Genomic DNA, 23,979 nt, shown 5'->3' on the forward strand with positions numbered 1-23,979 from the left:
GAAGAACAGAACGATTGTGGGAGTAGCTCGGCAATGTTGCTTGACCAAGGCCTACCACTTCATTTGTGGGTTGAGGCATGCAATACAGTGGTATACTTGCAGAATAGAAGCCCGCATCATATACTAGGGATGAAGACACCAGAGGAGACTTTCTCCGGGAAGAGACCAAATGTGAGTCACTTCAGGATCTTTGGCTAACCGGTATTTTACCATGTGACCAAAGATGCCCGGAAGAAACTAGAGCCAACAGCAGAGTTAGGGATACTTGTGGGGTACACTGATACACCCCACAACTATCAGGTGTTCTTGCCTACCAGTCAGAGGACAGTGGTACGCAGAGATCTGAAGTTCAACAAGCAAAAGGCCATGCGACTATCCCTTGAGAGGGAGCTCAAGTTGCATGCAGAGGAGGAACTTTTGGTTCATAAGGAGGAGGGGCCTTAGACTGATGCTGAGCAGTCGCATGCAGAGGATCCAGGAGTGGAGACATCCACTCATGCAGAGTCTTCCAGAGATGGGCGGAAATGCTCAAGGGAAGCTAACAGATTGTTGATGGATGCGAGAGAGAATGTGGGACAGCCATCTTCTCAGCACAGACAGAGGAGGTCACCTAAGCGGTACACTGGTTACATGGCCCTGGTTGGGGAATGTATAGAGACCGAACCATCTTCCTTTGAGGAAGCAGTGCAGCAACCAGTCTGGGTTGATGCTATGGTGGAGGAGTATGACTCCATAGTTCGGAACAGTGTTTGGGATGTTGTTCCAAGACCGGAGGACAAGTCAGTGGTGAGTTCCCGATGGCTTTACAAGGTAAAGCAAGCAGCTGATGGTAGTGTTGAGAAACATAAGGCAAGGTTATTGCCTGTGGTTTCTCACGGGTCGAGCGGATCAACTATGATGAGACTTTTGCTTCTGTAGCAAGGTACTCATCTATCAGATCGATGTTGGCACTATCAGCACAGATGGGTTGGAAGAGCCATCAGATGGATGTGAAGACTCCGTTCCTTAATGGCAAAATTGAGGAAGAGGTGTACATAGAGCAGTCGGAAGGATTTGAGACCTTCGATCGTGAGTCGCATGTGTGCCAACTCGAGAAAGCTTTGTACGAGCTGAAGCAAGCACCTCGTGCTTGGTACACCAAGATCGACAGCTATTTCACCGGGTTGGGCTTCACAAAGAGTGAAGCAGATGCGAACCTATACCACATCATGGTAGAAGGTAAGCCATTGATCATTGTTCTTTATGTTGATGATCTGATATTGACAGGTGATGATCAGTTGATCAAGTCTTGCAAGGAGGACCTTGCAAGAGAGTTCGAGATGAAAGACATGGGTCTCATGCACTACTTTCTAGGCATGGAAGTGTGGCAGAAGGATGGGGAAGTATTTGTGTCTCAAGGCAAGTATGCCAATGAGATACTCAAGAGATTCCACATGGAGAAGTGCAAGCCCATGCAGACTCCTCTAGCAAGTAACTGGAGGAAGGAGGATGCTACTTCAGGTGAGGTAATAGCTGCTACTGTGTATCGGCAGCTTGTGGGTTCATTGATGTATTTAGTGAACAAACGACCAGATTTGTGCTTTGCAGTGAACCAGTTGAGTCAAGCTATGGTTCAACCTACCAAACTGTTTTGGAAGGCAACGACGCATGTGCTGAGATACCTCAAAGGCACATCTCAATATGGATTATGGTACAGACGGACAAAGGGATTCCATCAGATTGGAAGAGCACTTCAGGAGGAATTTTCAACCTTGGTTCAGCGGCAATTTCTTGGTACAGCAGGAAACAAAGGTCAGTTGCACTTAGCTCAACAGAGGTTGAATACATCGCTGCCAGTCAGGCATCATGTGAGGCCATTTGGATGCGGAAAATTCTAGTTGGATTGTTTGATCAGAGGATGGATCCAACTGTGATCTATTGCGATAATCAGAGTTGTATCAAACACTCGTTTGCTAAACACCACTGAAGACTTGACTTCAACTCAAGTGTGTTATGTCAAAGATACAATTTCTGAATAGGTGAATGAATGCCCAAAATGAGTGCCTCTTGCTCTATTTATCAAAGAGCCTCCAAGGTGCGCCCATGTGGGCCCATCACGACTTTCCCCACCAACTTTGCTCCAATAAGTGTCTTCCACATGTGGGTGTAATTCTCCATGGGGCGGCCCTCACGCTCTACTAGAGCCGCAATATTTCCCTTCCTTCCTAATGTTTGGGCCCCCACATAATCCCAAAATTCATATGGGACCTCTAAACCCACATCTCTTAAGTGCAAACATGAAATAAGACAAAATTGGCCAAGATTGATATTTCCCTTAGCAATATTGCTAAGTGGGAATATCACAAACAATGCAAAAATCATTAGGATTCATGAAGGAAGACTGTACAGATTGTTGACCCCTCTCTCTCAAGCTTTGGTTCACATTGAAGTAATTCCATGTGAACTTTGGCATAGAAGGTTTGGACACCTTCACTACAAAATCTTACCAACTCTAAATTCGATGGTGAATGGCATCCCTAAACTCAAGGAGGATCATGAAGGAGTTTGCAAGGGATGTGCATTAGGTAAAAATGTTAAGAGACCATTTGGAAGCAGTGCTTCAAGGTCAAAAGAAATCTTGGATCTCATTCATTCTGATGTTTGTGGTCCTATGTCTACAAATTCTCTTGGAGGTCATCTATATTATGTAACATTTATTGATGACCACTCAAGGAAAACTTGGATCTATTTGCTGAAGTCCAAGGATGAAGTATTCGACAAATTTCAATAATTCAAAGTTGAAGTAGAAAACCTTACAGAAAGGAGGATAAAGTTACTAAGATCTGACAATGGAGGAGAATACACATCAAAGGAACTCATATCTTTTTGTAAGGAGGATGGGATTAAGAGGGAGTTGTTGAAAATAGCAAGAAGAAATGCTAAATATAGAAGTGCTAAAAATAGCATTTCAAGATACATTCCAATTTTAATTAGTCCCTAAATTAAAATTGTGAATTAAAATTCGAATTTGAGCTCAACAGTTGTTTGTAAAATAATTAATTCATCTTGAGTTAATTAGTTAGAGAAAATCAAACATGAAGTCTATGTGAAGACATGCAACAGTTATCCCTTTGATTGAGGAAGTTATCCCTTAATTAAGGAGATCATGATGAGTTGTACTTTGAGTTGTAATTGAGTTAAGTCTAGTTAGATTAGTTCCAACAGCTTGTGGAACTGATTGTGAGTTCAGTTAGTCAATGCATGCATGCATGCAACTAGTGTGCTTCAGATAACTAAATATTCTCTCATAAATAACTCATGCATGTCAGTTCAGTGAGAGACCTAGTTGAGATCAGAGGAAGGGACAGTGTACTATCAGTTGCAGGAATATTCCTATGAGGATATCCCTTGCATGCAGAAGGAATTCATTCCTTGAGGATTGCGCAGTTATTTCTGAGTTTGGTGAGCAGTGTGTGAGGTAATTACACACAGGTGGCAGCTTCAGAACCCAGGAGAAACTGTGCAAGGAAATAGGAGGCTTGGAGGACTGAAGGAAGGCATATGTGTTGTCTATTCTGTCTATGAACAGCATTGAGGGATTGTACTGAGAGCTGGATAGCTTGTGAGCTAAAACTTTGTGTAATCCGGAGATATTTCCACTTGTATGATAATACAAAGATTGGGGTTTTTAGCTGAGGCTTTCCCCAAAGTATTCTTCTGTGTTCATGTGTGATTGATTTCTCATTCTCTGTTATATGTGTTCTATTCGATCTTGCTCAAAATCGATTAAGCTTCCGCAAGTTTGTTTGTAGAAGTAGATCAAGTATTTTGCTTTAGTATATTGCATTATTAGTTTAATCTACATTGAGAATTTCTACAGGAGTTGATAGTCCCACAATCCTGATCAAAATGGAGTTGTTAAACAATAGAATCAATCTATTGAGGAAAGTGTTAGAGCCATGTTACATGATCAAGACTTGCCTAAATTTTTGTGGGGTGAAGCAACAAAATCTAGTGTATGTTCAAAATCGAAGTCCTCACAAATCACTAGACAACATGACTCTTGAGGAAGCATTCACTAGGAAGAAACCAAGTGTAGACCATCTCTGAATATTTGGTTGTCCTGTCTATATTCACATTCCAAAATACTAGAGAAAGAAGTTGGATCCTACAAGCATGAAGGGAATATTTGTTGGCTATAGTAACACTTCAAAGGCATATAGGATCTACATAAAAAAGGGAACTGAATAGAAGTAAGTCAAGATGTGATCTTTGATGAAGGTATTGCATTCAAGAAATCAAAGGACCTCCCAATTGACTTTGATGATGAAGAACTTCCAATATTCGAAGAAGAATGCACTAGGGAGGAAGAGGATTCAAATCACGAAGAAGAAGGTCCCAATGAAGTCTACTCTTTTAGATGCAGAAGGACATGGAGCACCCAAAGGTACGTTCAGGGAAAGCAAGAATCCCAAAAGATATTAAGGGTATGCAACATATATGACAAATTTAATAGAAGCAGAACCATCCACCTTTGAGGAGGTTGTCAAACATCAAGAATGGAAAGATGCCATCAATGAAGAATACAAATCAATAATGAAGAATGGACTTTGGGAGATCGTTCCTAGGCTTGAAGACAAATTTGTGGTAACTTCCAATTGGCTCTACAATTTTAAACATGCAACAGATGGAAGTATTGATAAATATAAAACAATATTTGTGGCTAGGGGTTTCTCCCAACAAGTAGGCATCGATTATGAAGAGACATTTGCACCTACAGCAAGGTATACAACTATACGTTCATTGGTCTCTTTGGCAGCATCGATGGGATGGAACATCCATCAAATGGATGTCAAGGCAACATTGTTGAATGGTACTATTGATGAAGAAGTCTATATAGAACAACCCTAGGGATTTGAAGTAAAAGATAGAGGGACTCATGTCTACAAGCTGAAGAAGGCACTTTATGGTCTTAAGTAAGCACCAAGGGCTTGGTATGCAAGGATGAACACATACCTACAAAGATTGGGCTTCTCCAAGAGTTTTGCTAATTTGAATCTCTATATCAAGGTTGTGAAGGATGAACCGAAATCATTCTTCTATATGTGGGAAGGTCGTATTCAAGAGTGTAAAAAGCAATTGGCAGTAGAATTTGATATGAAGGATCTAGGGTTGATGCACTATTATTTGGGGTTGGAAGTTTGGCAAGGACCTGATGAGATATATCTAGGTCAAGGAAAATATGTGATCGAGATGTTGAAAAGGTTTGACATGATGGATTACAAACCTATGACAACCCCTATGATCACAAATTTGAATAAGCTAAAAAGTTTCGATTCAAACCCTGTGGATCCGACAAGATATAGGCAATTGGTTGGCTCACTGATGTATTTGGTAAATACTCAACCAGACATTTGTTTTGCAATGAATATTCTCAGTCAGTTCCAGGTAGAGCCCAAGCATGATCATTGGATAGCAGCCAAGCATATATTGAGATATCTGCAAGGAACAATCCACTACTTCCTGAAGTATGATAAAAGGAATGATGTCCACTTGATTGGATATACAGATTCTGACTAGGGAGGCAGTGAGATGGATGGGAGAAGCACTACTGGAGGATGTTTTAGTTTGGGATTTGTTGTACGCATTTTGTCAAAGTTCCAAGGAAGCAGTGGTACAATATTTTTCTTCAAAAGATCGAGATCATCAGCCATCAACAATTATGTCATTGTAAACCCATTCTGCAAAATTTGTAATGTAAATGATGCTAGTAAGACTGTGTATGTATGTAACAACCCGGGTAAACCTATTATTTTGGCGATGAATTTCATCCTAGGAGTTTTTTCGTCTCACTAATTCAGCTGTCTCAAACCATCTAATGTTTGGTTAATGTAATTCTATAGAAAATCCGATGTAAAGCTACTATCCTGCTGAGAACATTTTTTGATTAATAATAATAAAGAATTTAGGGTGCAGTTCATGGTGTCTATGTTCTACTGATTTGTGTTATGTATTGGGTACAGGCATTCCTATATTGTGTTTAAATTTTTAAATTAAATCGTTATTTCATTGTAGATGATACGAACATTCTACTGATAAGTTTTGGGCTTATCTTTAAGTGATCTGATTCATTGTTGTTCTAACATTTTATGCTTGAGGAATTATATAGTGTTTACAAGTTCCCCAGCCCTTGGGCTCCAAGTTCACAAACTGTGGGCACAAGCTGACCTTGTTTGGTCTTCAAATATTTTTATGGTTTTTTTTAATTCGCTAAGGTTGTAGCTTGCATCTATTTTCAAAGTACATATAGCCATTATCAAAAATCTTCAAAAAAATTATCTCTCAAAATCCCTCTGAGCATTGTATATTTGTACATTTTCTAAATAGAATTTGTATAGTACAATTTTGTAAATTATTTTCTAATTCTTGCTTTGCAACTAGGGTTTTTGGGGTTTTGAGATTTTTTGAGTTTTTTGTTTATATTGGGGATTTGGGTATTTGTAAATTCATTTGTGCAGGTGAGATCAAAGGCAAATAGTTGGATTAGAGCTAGATCTAGGCCCTTGAGGGTAAGATCTAGCCTCTAAACTTTCTTTTACAGGGCTCGCTACTGAAGATTTTGTAGAAATTGAAGATCTAAAGCAAAATAAAAAAAATTCAAGCAAGGGTTTGCAAATTTTGTATGGCCTTGAGGCCCAGCATCCTTCTCCAGGCCCAACGCCAGCCCTCCTTGCCCTCAACGTCAGCCTTCGTAAGCTCTGCGTTAGCATTTTTAGCCTCCTAGAGGCTGTCTGCAAGCCCTTAAGGGCCTCGGCCTCCTCCATAGCCCTTATCGTGGGCTCCTAAGGCCATTTTTGGTCTAGCTGTAAGCCTTAGAGGCTTCGACCTTCCCTCTTAAGCCTAGACGGCAACCCTTAGGGCTTTTCGTCGGCCTTGTCCCCTTCCTTCCTCTTTTGCGGCTCTCCTCTCTCCTTATTGGCCTTTCTTTGACCCATTTCAGCCCTTTTTTAGCCCTTCACCTGGGCCACTAAGCCTTCTAGGCCTCCTTCATCCCAACGCTAGAGCTATTAGGCCTAGCATTAGCCTTTCTTGGCCTTAGTTTGCCCTCTATGCATCTCTGAAATTTTTGGACTGAATATTGGTGGGTTTTGCATGAAGAAATTGGCTCAAGTTTGGTGTTTTCATGTGCCAAGTTCATTGAAAAAAATTGGCAACTTGGGCAAGTGATCTTCCAGGCATTCGACCTAGGGTTTGATCTCTAAACCCTCCATTTTCTTCATTGTTTGCTGCAACTCTCTGAATCATTCATAACAGTGACAAAATTCATACTTAAGTGCCCCGAAAATCACATCTAAGTAGTCTAAATACACTAAAAAATTCATGGTAAAAATTTACTAGTGTTTTGATAAGTTGGCCATTGATTATTGAGCATAGATCTACTTGATTGTTGACTGAAATATCTCTGCATAATCAGTTGATCAGATCTGAAAATCATATTACATAAGGCTAAGGAATCCAAAGTTTCAACTTATTGAGCTTGTTTTGGCATTTGGTAAATTTTGGGCACATTTTGGTATAGGTTACTGGACTAATAGCTCATTGTTTTCATGATTTTATTACTGCTGTCATAAATGTTTTCAGATCTGATATAACTCTAAATAATTCATCATAAGAAGGTTGGCTAACTTGTGTTTTCACTTGGCAAGTCACTTGATGTTTCACTGATTATATTGGGTTCTTACATGCTTGTTATCTCTTGGATCTAGAGTAATTTACTTGTTTCTGTTATAAAAGTCTAATAATTGCTCATTTGAATGTTATAGCATAATATTTTTCCTTGCTCATGCTCTGCAGATCATAAGTAGTCGTGTTTCATGATTTTATGTCAAGTTGGTTTCTAATTGTTTCATGGTGCACTAATACATTTGTTGTTGTGAGTTGATTGGAGATTCATAAGTTCACATCTAATAATAACACTCACTAAAGCACGCTAATCTCAAATCACTTCATGTTGAGTACCTTAAGTCTCTTTGATCATATTGATATCTTGTGATCTAAGTCACAATTGTTTCTTAATTTGGTAAGCAATAAGTTGGCTCTTGAATATCTTGCTCTAATTGTGCATTATTGATAAATCCATGATCTAAAGCAATTGAGAACCTATCTGGTTGTTTTCACATCTAAATCTAACTTCTCTCAGATAATTGGTTGGAAGATTTCTAGTTGTTTCAAGTAATTGTGATTGGCGTCTCATATTGGATCATTGGAATAATTGCTTTAAATCCCTTTAATTGCTATCATTGGTTAAGAATCTTGTGGATTGATCTATCATTTAGCATTAGCACTTAATAATTTGACACGTTCTTGGTTATAAGATTGTTTCATAGTTCATCATTAAGTACTCTTGTCATAAGATTAATCATAACTTAAGTACTTAAACATAAAACAATCAACCTAAGAAATCACTCATCCACCTTGCATAAGCATCTTAAGTCTAGTTGCATTAATAATTTACCTCTAAGCATAAGCTTGGCTAATAGACATTTAGGGCCACCCTTCCTCAATTTAGCTTGAGGGATTTAGCACCTTTCTAGTGGTTAACATGGTGACCTTGCAGTCATCAGAGCCAAAGTCTCTGTAGTGTCAAAGACATCGGGTGGTTGGAACATAGGGGGAGGTATCGTTAATCAAACCTTTGCTTGCTTCCCGTTGACTTCCATCCCACAACCTACTCTAAAGACTGGTTCCAAAACAGTTAAGAGGAAGGTCTTACTTAGAATAGGCATATAACTAAAAGTAACCAAGATTCTTGCATCACACCTAGGTCTTAGGATTTGCATAGCATAAAAGTTAGTGAAGCATATAAGCAACTATTGTCCATCCAGTTACTTGCTCTTAAATTAATAATAAACAAGAATTTAACTCCTTAAAGCACTAGTCTCACATTTGAATTTAATTTAATCCTTAAGTCTTGCTAAATTTAACCAAGCAACTAGGCCACTCAATCGTGTCTCCCGAACTCATTGGTTGCCAACTTGTCCCGCGTCTTCACATATCCATAGGGACTGCCCCCATAGCCTGTTCTTGGGAGACATCTAGAACGAAGAGGTCAGAGATCAGAGTGATAGCCCCTGGCCTGAGTCGTTGTCGCAGTGCCTGTACAATCTGTGCGACAATAAGATCCTCCATGATATCGTGGAGTAGGAAGCAAGAATCGGTTGCTTTGAGTAGTGTTGAGGCTGAATACATTGCATAGTGTGAAGTAAGCAACCAAGTTGTCTGGTTGAGGAAGTTGTTTTCAAACTTGTTTGAAGGACCGATGGACCCTACGGTGATAAATTATGCAACACCATCTATATAAGGTTGTTTGAAGACCCAGTGTTCCATGGAAAGACAAAGCACATAAATAACAAGTATCACTACATACGAAAGATGGAGCAAGATAGAGTGTTGCAACTACAGTATATCTCCACTAACGAACAAGTAGCTGACATCTTGACAAAATCACTTCCTAATAAGAAGCTTGTGTATTTGAGAGACAAGCATGGATTGGTTGATCTATCCCTCCCCAGTTGAGAGGGAGAGATAGACACATCATTCTTGTCTTCACTTCGTGAAAAAAGATTAGAGGATTGGGTAAGCATCTGGTTTCCGATACTCTTTGAGGATGAGGTAGGGCATCCAAGATGTAAGAGTAATCGAAGAGGAAATTCATTGAGGATGTGTTATTCCAAGATAGGAATTGTTGTAAAAGGACATACCTTGTGAACACTCGAGTGGGGTATGTCCCTTGAGAGACAATGATGATGGTGTCTATCAGTCATTGGTCTCGCCAGCATTGTGCTTTGATCTTGTGGAGAGATAGAGTTGTTAGTCAAGGCCTTGTTATGTGACAATGTTGGTTGGTATGATGCAAAGAGACAAGTTGAAATGATAACTTATGAGATGGCTTACCAATATAACTCTTCTTATGAGATCTCATTAGTTTGAGAATCTCCATGTACTATTATGAATACCTCCCTAGTTAAGAGGGAGCGTTGAAATGTGGAACTAGGTTAGGTCTTCACAAATATGAAATTTACTTTTGATTCTTATATATTGTAAAAGGAAGAAAAAAAATATTATTGTTATTTTTGTAGCATGGGTTTCATGCTCAAGGTCTTTTATCTAGAGGTCAAGCACCCATTGAGTGCTTCTAGGGTTTGTCCTAGAGCCAAGAAGTCAAAAGAGTCATTGTCATATGAAGAAGACCCCATACGGCACATTGTAACATGTAAAAAGAATTTGTTTTGTATTCAAAAGTGTCAAAATACCCTCCAAGATCAAGTCGGCCTGGCAGCTAACAAGTCGACCTCATTAGGGCATGTCAACCTCCTTGGAAGCTTATATAAAGGAGGGAACTCAACCTCCTATGGACACTCTCATTTTCTCGTCATATAAGCTAAATAGAAGCAGAAGAAGGCTAGCGAAGAAGGACGAAGGACAAAGGTTTGGGTTATTTCTCTCTCACACTCTCTCTCTCTCTCTCTCTCTCATGCGAAGAAGGAAGGCTAGGGTTTTGATGTTGCAAGGTCGAAGTTGAGGAAATTGCAAAAAGAAGGTCGAAGGAAGGTCTATTAGGTCACCTACAAGCCCTAGAAGGAAGAGGAACCCAAGCGAAGGTCAAAGGAAGCCTTGGAAGCCCTGAAATTGCTCACATGTGTGGAAGCAGTAATTGTTGTTGGGGCTAAAAATTTCAGACCAAAAGTGGAAACTGAAATTATGTATCTGGGGGTCAAAGTTGTGTCGCTGGAAAAGATTTAACTAGGTCTGACTTGGACAGAGGAAGCACATCATCTAGGAGGTCGGACTTGGTCTTGAAAGGGTATTGGTCTTTGGCTAGAGGTCTTGTAATTCGTCATTTGAAGAATCTATAAAAAGAGAAGAGATTTGTGGGTATTCCTCTCAAGGGAAAAGGTTTTGGCCCTGGCTTGCAACCTACATCCTGTGTTCTCTTGTATTGTTGATCTTCTTTTTTTGGTAGTTGATTGATGATAAGAACAACATAATAATAAGAGAAGAAGTTAATAATCAAGATAATTAAATATATCACAAGAAGTTATCAAGTTGAAGAGAAATCATCTTAGTTGCAGCCCTTTAGATTTCTCAACAACATGGACTTAAAGATTATATTCATGCAAAATTAAAACTATGCAAGCCCAATGTTATTGTAGAGGATAGGCATGCGGCAAGGCTTATTGAACAAAAAAATACATTCAACATGCTGTCATTCAAGGAAGATGAACACCAACAACAATACTTAGATAAGAAGATAAACAAATGCAGATATTGTGGAGACAAATGGACATCACAACACAGATGCCTTAACAAGAAATTATATACTTATGAAGTTGAGAAAAAGTCAAACACTTCAAGTAATGAGTCAAAGAAAAGGATATGGAATAAAAACAATTATCGCAAGTGTGGAGAAGATTGGACACCAGGACATAAATGTGAAGACATGTCCTTCCACTACTATAAAATAGTAGAGGGAAGGCAAGTTGAAGTACAAGAACTTGATAAAGAAATCACTATAATGCACAATGCAGATTTAGACCTTGAGGAAACATCACAAGAAGCATCATTAGCTGCAATCTCATGTCTGACAAAATCAAGATGAAAAAAGCAATTTTTCAAAAGATCAAAAACAACAAGCGACCACAAAATACGTTCCACCACACCTTCGAAAGTTGAGAATCAAGTGTCCAAAAAGCAACTTACAACACTACCAACAAACATGATGAGGAGATTACGCCCCAAAATTCTGAAGCTTAAGGGGATCATAAGAGGTATAAATGTCAATATACTTGTAGATTTTGGCAGCACTCAATTGTATAAACATTGATCTTTCTAAACAACTTAATCTTTGTGTGTGCCCAATCAAAGACCTGACCATGATTGTTGCTACAAGAACTAGAACTACAAATAGAATTCTTTGCCCTACTGCTCAAAGAAATGGGTATAGTTCTAGGTGCAGAATGGTTAACGCAGTTATGGAACTATACTACAAACCTTGAAGAGCAATTCATAGAGTTTAATTGGCAAGGTGAACACTATAAATTATATGGTGTTCACGCTCCCAACTTCAAATAAGGTACAAACAGTGTTCCACGGGGACGCATCCCCCAGGGTGGGGTGCGCACACCCCTCGCACCCCACGCACCCGGGACGGGGAGACTCTCGGGGGTGCGTTTCCCCACGTCCCCCTTTTGGGGAGACTCAGGGAGACGCAAGGGGGTGCGTTTCCCCAATGTGGGAGACTCGACTCCCCGAAAGGGGTACTTCTGGGCGTCCCCCCCAAAAATGGGGTACTTCTGGGCGTCCCCCAAAAATGGGGTTCTTCTGGGCGCCCCCCCTTCATTTTTGTCTAATTACCCTTTATAAACCAAAAAAAAAAAAAAAAAAATGAAAATTAATTTATTAAAAAAACATAAAAAATAAAAATAAACTAAATTAACAATTACAAATAAAAAATTACATGAACAAGTTAGGGTTAACTCCACTTTTCAAGTTTTCATTATGCTCTTACCTCAACGCATTTTTTCCTTCCCTCTGCTCTCATTGCGCCCACGAGAGCTTCAGTGCATCCTCACTCTTCTCCACGCAGCGGCTTGCTGTTAGCACTTAGCAATCGTTGCCCAACATGTGTTGGCAAAACAGAATTAGCTAAGGCTCTTGCATCCTATTTATTTAATACTGATGAAGCTCTAGTGAGGATTGACATGAGTGAATACATGGAGAAGCATGCAGTTTCAAGGCTGATTGGAGCACCACCATGGTATGTGGGTTATGAAGAAGGGAGACAGTTGACTGAGTCTATACATAGAAGGCCTTATGCAGTTATTCTGTTTGATGAAATTGAGAAAGCACTTACAGATGCCTTCAATATTGTACTTCAGATTTTAGATGACGGAAGGGTCACTGATTCTCATGGTCGAACTGTAAGCTTCACCAACACTATCATTATTATGACTTCAAACATTGGTTCTCAGTACATTCTAAGTAGGCTTGATGATGAACCTGGCTCAAAAGAGGAACTGTATGAGAGAATGACGAACAGGGTATGGAAGTGGCTCAAACGACATTCTGCCCTGAGTTCATGAATCGCATTGATGAGTATATTGTTTTCCAACCTCTAGACCGTGAACAAATTAAGAGCATTGTAAGATTACAGGTATGTGGTTCATCTATCGTCATTCTTTTAGTGAAAACCAAAGCGAAATAGCGGAGGTTGGTCAGATATATTAGAAGTTAATTTATTTATAACTTTTTGATTTAATCATATAGAAACAACTGTTTGGAATATATGTTAGTTTCAGTTATTATTTTGGTTTTCAATGTAAATTATTGAATGATGTAAATTATAGAATGATAATTGATATGGATCAATGTACATTGTATTTGAATATTTGAATTTCATATTGAATTTTATTATTGAATCTTATGGTATTGAATCTTGATGAATTAGCATTATTGAACAATGAATATGAACATGAAAATTTCAAAATTATATACATGTATATAAATTTATAATATATATAATTAAATATTATATTATATATACCTCGACGTCTCCCCGTCTCCCCTAAATTTCCCTAAAATTTCAGGGTTCTCCCACACATCCCCTTTGTGTGTCTCCCCGCACCCGCGTCTCCCCGTCCCAGAGACTTGGTGGAACATTGGGTACAAATACATACAAGAACTTCAGCACACAAGGTGAAAATAGAGTCAAATTCATAAAAGCAAATAGACGTCATTCCATAACAACTAGAGAAAATTTTGCTTATGCTTTGAGCACAAAACATCTCTAAGAGGGTGGTAATGTTATGAATAAAATAATTCATGAAATATTAACTAAATAAATAATATTAAATAATAATAATTAATAAACAACTATTAGTTATGAAAGGGGCAAAGGTCAAATAACATGACCGTTCACCTTCATGGCCAATCAATGCCTATATAGGCAACCGCCACGAAGGCATGTAATCACCAATTCAGTTTTATTCAATAAAAAAAATCACTTCTTACAAAAATTTATAACACTTACAAGTAACATGCAATACCGATGTTCTCTGCAACAGTTTTAATCTCAGCCGTTCATGGAAGATGGAAGGCCAAGTCGACTTTATAAGGAGAGAAAGGTCGCACTTGCCTAGATATATAAGCAGACCCTTATTTGTAATCAATATCATCTCATATCTCATAACTTTGTACATTCAATATTTCATATATAAATATATTACTCATCCTATAATGGATATTTGCATATTTCAGATATTCTGAATATTCCGCTGGGTATACGAACCATGTTCATTACATTGGTATCAAAGCGTATACGAAATTTGTTTGCTACATTAGACAGATGTCAGGCTCGAATCGTGTCAAACACTCAGGATTTGCGACATGTAGGGGGTGGGACATGTCCGATGACTTAGCAAAGCAGCAAGATCCCTTCAGTCCAAATGCACAATAAAAAGACACATATCAGACCCATCTTGGATCTCACAATGTTGAAAGATGATTTTCACAAGTGGCAGTTTTAGCAAAAACAATATATTATTTTCTTCAACATCACATCAAGACAATCCTGGTCCAAAGGATAGCCAAATATTTTTAATCATTAGAATATTTTTATACTCTCCATGCTCATAACTCTCAAGCAGAATCCTTGGAAAATATGGGTGTGCAAATGGAACAAGCTATGTTGTGTAAACATTTGGGAGGGGGTGGGTTGTGTTTAAAATATTGATCATCGTCCCCGATTAGTGTCCCCAAGAATTTTAGGATCACATGAAATCTTGTTAACTTTGACAAGAGGCAAATCAATTTATTTCAAGCATATTGGAGTTTTATACCACCCAACCCTACCATAGCCTTCCACTGTTTCTCATGCTTGGGAGAAGGCAGTGTTTAATGGAGGTTGGGATGTGTTTACACTGTGGTGGTGGGAATTATGGATTTCAGGGGAGACTGCTTCATCATTGTTGTGAGGAATTGTGGTTGCATGAAAGGGCCTGGCCCTGTGCTTGGATATGCCCCACCAATGGAGATTTGAGTGGATACTAACTAGCTCATTTTGTGGTGTTTGTAGGTCAGTGGGGGCTTTCTTTATTGGGCCACATACTTTGAATCAATCCTCCATTTGGTTCTGGAAGTTCTGGGTTCCAGCCCGTTTCCAAGTTGCGATAGCAGCAAATCTTGAATTGTGTAGAAGCCTTGGGGTTCAGAGCAGGAGTCTTGTCTCTTACCATTTACCTTTGATCAGCACAGCTTTCAGAATGAATGACATTGTGATTGTGACCCTTGTGATAGCAGAATTTTGCGGAATTATTAGGAGAATAGCCCATCAGTCAGATGACCTATAGGCTGCAGTCTCAATTCAAATGATAGTTTGCATGCTCAATTACAAAATTTAAAGGTCAAGAATGCAGATCTGGAGTTGAGAGTGGCGATTCAGAATTTCAGAGCACTCAAACAGAAAGATTGATGTCAGTTAAACGCAGATTCTGCCAGAGGCCCCAAAACTTCAGTTGGTTCTCTTAGGTATGAAGCAATGGAGGAGGGTACTGTCCACCTAGGATAGGAACACATGGAAATTGAAGAAATGGATGTAAAGCTCAAGGCAGAGAACATGTAAAATTTAAATAATGGAAATATTTTCAAATAACCTCTCGAGGTTTTATGTTTTGCACAATGCACATCAAAATAAATTCCAGGGACAGATTGTTTGAGTTTACAGTCCCAGGAATGATAGTAATCTGAAAAAAGCTGTAAAAGCAAGGAGAGTTTTAGACAGCCACCTCACATATTTTATGTCCTTTTAAGTATAGACTCTATATCTGGACTGTATTAATTTGTTGTAAGGTGCGGCCATAGCTCTGCTTTAATACATTTAATACCCATTTTGGTTAAAAATAGGTAAACAAAATGAAAAAGTTTTCATAAGAATTTAAAAGAAACTTTGCTTTAAAAAAATTAGAAAGGAAAATACTTCAACATTTCATAAGATGTATTCCAGCTGTGAGAAATCTTCCAAATTATCCAACAGAGAAAGAACTCTATAGGCAATCAGTAAGAAATTATCTAGATGAACCAGCAGAGAAGAAACTATAAAGTTTGACAACTACCCAACCACCAAATGAACCAGTGACAAACAACACAAAATATCAGCATCTATTAACATTCACAGTCAATGTTACAAACCATTTATGCTGCATTCTGTAATATATACCAATAAACCAACCAGCGACAAACTGCATCACAATATTTAAGAATCTATTATATGAACCACAGACAAGCACCAAGGTTGCTAAATGCATAGAAATCCCAGAACAATAATAAGAACAGTATTACCGGAGGTGCTTGTTTCTGAACAGTCTTGTTTGGAGCAGGCACAGGCTGTACCATTGACTTGCTAGCTGGGACAGGCTTGGAAGCAGTGCTGCCCTTCATAACAGATACAGTCCGCCTGGCAGCTTCAGTGTTTGCAGATCGAGATCGTATTGGCCCTGACAACTTTTCACGTAGATCTCTAACTCCACCCTGACTATCATTGCCACTTGGAGAACTCCTAAGAGAGTTCTTTTGTTGAAGTTTCATACGCAGATCTTGAGAACCAGTCTGCCCATCTTCAAATATATTTGAGGCAGAAACAACAAACACCTCAAAATATGTCACATTCAAAAAATAAAAATAATTAAATAATAAAAAATGGTTTGCTTTCATTGTTTCAAATCAGAAGAGGGATGAAGAGAATATACTTGAAACTCGAGGCAATTCTCCCTCCTCCTCATCATCATAAAGATCATGTTTCCATTTTTCATCACTTGGACGCTGACTGCAGATGGATGCAATGGTATGTAATTAGACTTTATATTCAACTATCACAGATCTAAGCTATAAAGCATATAAAGATGAGATGTAAGCCACATAAAATACACTTGATTGAGCACTCCTCACATATGACAAGAATATCTAACTTAAGAAAGGCACTATAATATGGAAAATTGCCTGCACTTTACACTGTAACTTAATTACTGGACAGCTGAATGTTCATGTTCAGAGAACATATAATACATGGAAACATATTACCAATTTATCAAAAGGCAGTATGGCCACTAGGCCGACACTGACACTATAATATAAAAAATTGCCTCCACTTTTACACTGCAGCTTAATTACTGGACAGCTGAATGTTCATGTTTGGAGAACGTATAATACATGGAATTAGTATGGCCACCAGACCGACACACACACTATAATATGAAAAATTGCCTCCACTTTACACTGCAGCTTAGTTACTGGATAGTTGAATGTTCGTGTTCAGTGAACATATAATAGATAGAAACATATTACCAATTTATCAAAAGGAAGTATGGCCACTAGACAGAGAAATTTCAAGTTCTATGAAGATAAAAAACCTGAACTCTTTATGATTGCTACAAAGTAAACACAGCACTGTAAACAGAACCCAGTGTAGAAGATGAACACAAACTATTAAGAACTGCAACTCATGTTTTAGCTCAATGTCTACGTTAATTTTTAAGTGCCAACTGCAGGTTTACTGTCTCATGGAGTTATTCTACTCTCAGAAATTTTCTCTATGCAATAAATTAATATCTGCTGTAAAATCATTTCTGAAAACAACAAACAAAAAATACTTTGGCACCTTTAACTCGGCGATTTGCAGCAGAATTTAAAACAGAAAATTACTCATACAAAAGCAGACAAGACAGCAACAGAGATTAACCCTCCAACTTCTCATCATTTAATTTATCAAAGAAACCATGGGTTCCCCAACGAGGGAAAATGGCCCTCAGAATTTACAAGCAAATTACTTCAAAACCTGAGATAAATTCTTCCAGCAAAATCAGCAACCCACTCAGCCTCCTCAAGCCCCTGCAAATCCACACGTGCAGGCTTCTGCTAATTTCTTCAACTACAGAAAATTCTTCTGCTATCTTTTTCTTTCTTCTTCGGCCCCTGTGAATCTCTTACAAAACTCTGCAATATTTCTCTTCCAAATTATTTAGAAAATCTCTTCCTGAATTTCTCTATCACTTGTGTTGTGTCTTCATCCTCTCCCTTAGGCTGTTTTTATAATTCTCCATAGGCCAAATCCCTAATCTCCAAAGTGATTGAGGGCTAGGATTAAATCCTAGCTTTCTTTGATCAATGGTGGAGATTAGATCTAAGTCACTTAAATAATTAATTATTTATATTAAGAAAAATATTAACACAAAGTCTACATTAATCAAATAATTAATTAATGTACTTTTCATAAGTTAAGACCTCGGAAGGAAACCATATTAGTTGTTCCTCTCAAACAACCACCTAAAAGGACATCTTCTCCTGCATCCAAGACACCAGCCTTTGCAGAAGACCTTCCAACGCTACAAAAATCAATATTCTTCAGACAACTCCTGCAATGTTGCAATAAGTAGTGAAAAGGAGTGAATCAAACTTGAATGTTAACATTAGCAATTGTGATATTTAGTATTTACTATTACCTGAGATTCTGAGACCTTTACTATATTGATACCCAAGATCACACAGGGCATCCCTATGGCTTTATGTTCTTTCATAGATGACATCCATTTACAAATCTTCGAAGAGTCGAGACAACGTAGTAGACAAATAGCTCTGTCAAATCTACTGATGAGAATAAGTAGAACTCTATTGCTACATAATTTTATTAAATTGTACCTTCTTGTGCTTACTTTTCTATTTTGGCTTAGAAATCAGACTTGGATGTTAATGGAAGCAGTTATGCAGTAGCCTTTGCTTCCTTGAGAAATTTTACCAGACTGCTACACAAGAATAAAAGAGATCCATGGTTTTGGCATCTTCTCAGGAGACCACGAGGCAGTATATAAGTCACTTCATTGATTCGATTGATGAGGAGAAGCAAGAGAATCCTACTGCCACATAGTCCTCTTTAATCTTACATCTCTGTTTAACTTTCTATATCAACTAATAGACATGGCCTCAAGATTCCTTGTTCAGTCATGCATGTACTATATACTGGGCATGCAAGTAGATGATTCAAATTTAGCAACCATGTAGTGAACTCTTAAGTGGTGATATTTCACAATGGAGAACAGGGGAGAGAGAATTTAAAAAATGTCAAAATCACAGCCTGCTGGATTACACCTGATCTTTTAAAACAATACGAAAGCATCTACAAGAATGCACAAAAAAGGGAACTACACAGCAACTTTTCCAATGGATTCAGTCTTAATTGCACAATATAAGCAGCATCACAATTCTTCAGCTATATGTAATGTGATGGAAGCTAAATTACAATTCAGAACTCTTGTAGAGATAGTGCCCATATCCAGAGGGGAAAAATAGGAGTAGCTCATACTAGACTGAATATAGATAAGCAGAAACGAAAACTTGAATGAAGAACTAAACTACCAACAAATAAAATATTAAAAAGATACACAAATCATAATTTCTAGCCCTAACATAGACATAGGTATCAAAGAATTACAATGATAAAAATATAGACTTTGGTCACAACACCCAAGCCACCAATCAAAACCAGAGAGATTAATTTCAAAACTAAATCACCAAATTATTCCAATTTTTCCCAAAGGAAAACAAACATATTCATCAGCTCAAAAGCAATAGTTTCGCAAACTTCTATACTGTGAAGTTTCTTCACTTGAAAAATAACCAAATTGTTCGCTCTTCTCCTTTGCCTCACCCACTCTCTTCCTCATCTCCCCCCTTATTATCCCCCATGGCCTCTTCTACCTCGACCCACCCCCCAACTCTCATTCACAGAGTTTCTGCGGCTGATGTTCACACTCAGTCAACAGCAGAAACTCACTCACAGACTGCAGATTCACCCTCCCCTTCTGCTGGGACCACGATGGGGGCAGCCACACAGAATCAACCAATCAAGGAGGCTGGTCCAGCAGCAGAAAAATAACAGAACATAAAACTACAGAATGGACACACAGAAGAAAAGCAATCTACAGGTGGCAATCCTTCCAACAGCATGTTAATTCTCTCAACAGATCCACTTTTATTAGCTGCCCAAATCTGTACTTTTGCTATATTCATGGAATAGGTAAAGCAAGAAATGTTTGATCCCTCAGAGTCTCCAAGGTGGAATTGGAGATTCAACCCTCAGGAAACCACTGAATTAAAACTAGGTGCAGGAAGATCCTCACCCTTCAAATGACGCTTCGCACGCAGAAATTCTCGACCTTAAAAACAAACAAGAGGAGATCACCCAACAGGCCAACTTTAAACAGGAGATTGAAATACACATCAACTCATGGGCACAGGTGGTTCAAGGAAGGGACAAAGCTCACCGTCTTGTGGCAATTGAGGAAGTGGTGCAAGCTACGCTCATTTAGAAGTGTGCTAGGCAGGCAAGGGAGTTGAATGTTAAGATGAAGAGATTCCTTCTATGTCATTCATCCCCAAACCTATGGAGGTCAGGGCCATGTTTTTCGAGATACCCTTGACCTCCATGATGTCACCTTTGAGAAGGCTTGGCTAGGATTCATCTCCACTCTTTTTCTCCAATTCAGGTCTGTGGCTGATTGAATTTGGGCACTTAAAGCTAAGCGGAGGTTGTTTTCTCTTCCCAGGAAGATATTCCTAGATGAAGATCTCACCAGATCACATGTTGGGAAGCTCAACCGTTCCAAGTGGCTGGTTACAGCAGCACAATAGGTAGGGAAATGAGCAGTCACTGGGAACATTTGACATATCAGTTGGCATTCCTTTACCACTGGTTTGGAGCTCCATCCAAGGTTTTCCAAATGACAAGCCCAGTGCAAGAGGTGACAGGGCACGGGTATCTCAATAGGGTGTTTGAACAACAATGGATCTTTATGGTCATTGTCGGGCATGATTTATGAATCATGATGCCCTTGGGTCATCAAAGATCCTCTTCATCACTGAGATTTGTGAGATGAGCCATGCAAGTCAAGTTCATGTGGATTCAAGTCAGAGGCTTCGCTCCTCTCCGAAGAGACATCTACATCATAGTTTGCGATTCACCCCCCCGCCTCATCATTGTTTGCTATTCATGGTGAGATTCCACATGCTTCCCACATGGTGAGGAAGCTAGTGTAGTGGATTATGTCATGACTAGACAAAAGCTACTCCCTTGTGTATGCCAATTCTCGATAAACCCCATCCCCTTGGCAAATCATGCCCTCCATTCTTTCTCCCTCCAAGCCAACCCTCTTCCTATCATGACCCTACCACCCCCAAGCCCACCCCAAACCACTATCCTTTTTGACGAGGGTAACCCAAATATATTTTCATCCCACCTATGCTAGATGCTTCCTTCTAAATCCTAGTTTTCATCCCTCAATTTTACATCCAGCAAATAAGAATGTCTACCATCCACCATTTGGGAAGCATCCCACATATCCTATCCCAAAATCACCCAATTCTCTTCCCATTCCTTAACGAATAGCTCATGCCCCATGCTACAGTGGTACAATGCACACTGCAAAGCTCTCCTTAGACAGCTTCGACATGCCTTCTCTCATGATTGCAATTCTTAACCCAACCTAAAAAATTCTTACCTTCACCGCCTCTGCCACAAGAAATGCATCTTCATTCACAAGGGACATGTGATTCACATGCTTCCCTTATCCATTTCCCCAAAATCTGATGCACTATCTTCCCTTACTGTTCCCCTCTCCCACATGATCTAGATCCATCTTCCATGTTGTCCCATACCTCAACCCTGATGATTTAAACACCACACTGGCAGTGCTCAACAATAACCAACTTTGAATAGCATAATATAACAATGAGATCAATAACAATACACAAGATTTATGACCCAAATCAAGTTTCTTATTTGTCCATTAACAAGAAAACTTTAGGGCTCCTGTAACAAGGATCATGGCCTTTTACAAACCCTAATACAAAGCTAATATATGCAACCATACAAGTTTGTCCTTCAACCAATACAACCAAGGCTAAGGCCTAGTCCATCAGGTCCTCATCTGCCCAAATACAAAAACAATCAACAGAATACAAAACTCGCCTCAATTGCTCAATTTAGCCCACGGTACACTAGTACTCTTGATGTCCTTGTTGTATCACTCAAACCTTCCCTGCTACAAACTTTTGTCCACAAAGATCAACTCATTTAGACCTTTGTCCAACTACCGCTCACTAGTAGACTCCTCCTTTAGCCCACTGCACTATACCAGCACTTAGTTCAGCCCTTTGTCCAATCATTCTAGTAGACTCCTCCCTTAGCCCATTGCATAATACCAACACTTGTTCAACCCTTTGTTCAATCATTCTAGGCTTTGGTTGTCCTCTTGTAGGCCTCAGCCTACCCTCAGCAACCCTCGACCTCTTCTGATCAAACCTCAGCCAGCGATCCTTCAGCTCCAAGGCTTTCGTCCTCTCTGTCTAGACCACAGCTTCCTCTTAGCCTACTTGTTTGGCCCACAATCAACTATTATGAGCATTGTTTAGGCCTCCTGTCATACACAACAATACATAGTTCCCTATTCAAGGCCATTGCCCTCAGTCTATCCAAACAGCTTTGCAATCAGTACTGTTCAACCTAAACAAACCGTCAGCGAGGCCTACAGCCCCAGACCTAGCCAAACCTCAGCGCACTTGGACAGACCATTGACTCAACTATTCGAGAACAAATCTCCTTGTTGGTTCTTAACTTCGCCTCTTCTAGCTTGCTACCTACGTCTCCTAGAGCTCTCTTGCTCCACAAATGAAGTCCATCTAACTTGTGTTTTGGCCTATCCTTTAGCGTATCTTTATACTTGTCCAAGGGGTGTGAAACCCCAAGGGTCATGTCTCTTTGCCTTGTTAGCCAACCTAAGCCTATATGACTCATAAATAAATTAAATTTATTTTCTTGGGTTCCAAGCCCACTGCTTTGCATCAAAACCCCCAAACTTGGGTACTTTGCCCAACAAACTCCCTTTTTGTGGGCTTTCTCCTCTCAGACATACATTCCGAGCTACCCAAATTTCAACATATGATGTCCATGGGAAGCCCCTAATTCAAGTCACCTCTCCCCCAACTCTTGCTACTTAATCTCATACCAAGACATCCAAGAAGTGGTATGGGTAATGAATACCAACAAATTTGCTCATGAGGGAAGCCCCTAATTCAAGTCACCTCTCCCCCATCTCATACCAAGACATCCAAGAAGTGGTATGGGTAATGAATATCAACAAAGTTGCTCATGAGGAAGGATTTCAAGCATGGTCTTCACAATTTGGATGATTACTGGCCGACTTTTTTAACCATGTTGTTTATTTAAGTTTTCCACAAACATTGGTTGCATAGCACTATTCACCTTATTCATAAATCGGGACTTGACACAAATCCAATCAACTACATAATGATCATGGTGGGCCACACAATATCAAAGCTCCAAGCTACAATTCTCCATATGATTTTTTTAGAGACCTTAAGGAGAGACACCTTAAAGGTAAGGGCGAAGTTGGATTCCAACTTGCACATCAAACCACTAATCACATTCTTACGCTTCAATCCATTATTGAGGAGGCATGGCATCACTCTTCAAAAGTCTATTGTTGCTTTTTAGACTTTCAAAAAGCTTTTAGCTCTATTCCCCCAGAGGTCCTATTCCAAAGGTCAAAGACATCGCCATTTCCAAGATATCACTAACCACAAATATGCACCTGTAGAATTCAATCCATCAGTCCCTAGTTGCCTCTACACTGCCCACAAGGTGTCAAATTTTATCAAGAGTACCATTGGGGTCAAACAGGCATGCCCCCTATCCCCTACCTTATTTGGTATCTATATAGATGTTCATTGAGTCCTTAGTGCATGATCATATCCACGACAGCGATGGGTGCCTCCTCCACCAAGTCTTGATACCTATCCTACTCTTTGCTAACGATGTGGTCATCTTGGCCTCATCCCTGGAAGGCTTACAGAGATAACTAGATGCTTTAGCACTTT

General features: G+C 39.2%; 1 protein-coding gene across 4 annotated transcripts in view; it reads right to left on the bottom strand.

Annotated features, from left to right (window-relative positions):
• Positions 1-23,979, bottom strand: part of LOC149262817 (uncharacterized) — a 139,937-nt gene that overhangs the window by 61,848 nt on the left and 54,110 nt on the right. For 3 of the 4 annotated variants that reach the window (XM_089425294.1, XM_089425290.1, XM_089425293.1), the window contains 2 exons: positions 16,782-16,858; positions 16,375-16,649 (listed from right to left, as the gene is read on the bottom strand). In XM_089425294.1, the coding sequence (XP_089281420.1) occupies positions 16,375-16,649; positions 16,782-16,858 (352 nt within the window). Of the gene's footprint in view, positions 1-16,224; positions 16,275-16,374; positions 16,650-16,781; positions 16,859-23,979 lie in introns of all 4 variants that reach the window. The other variant, XR_016259206.1, reaches the window with a different exon arrangement.

The sequence above is a fragment of the Pinus tabuliformis genome, chromosome 6 (assembly GCF_031772625.1).
Source record: "Pinus tabuliformis cultivar Carrire ecotype Pingquan chromosome 6, CPIR1, whole genome shotgun sequence".
NCBI lineage: Eukaryota > Viridiplantae > Streptophyta > Pinopsida > Pinales > Pinaceae > Pinus > Pinus tabuliformis.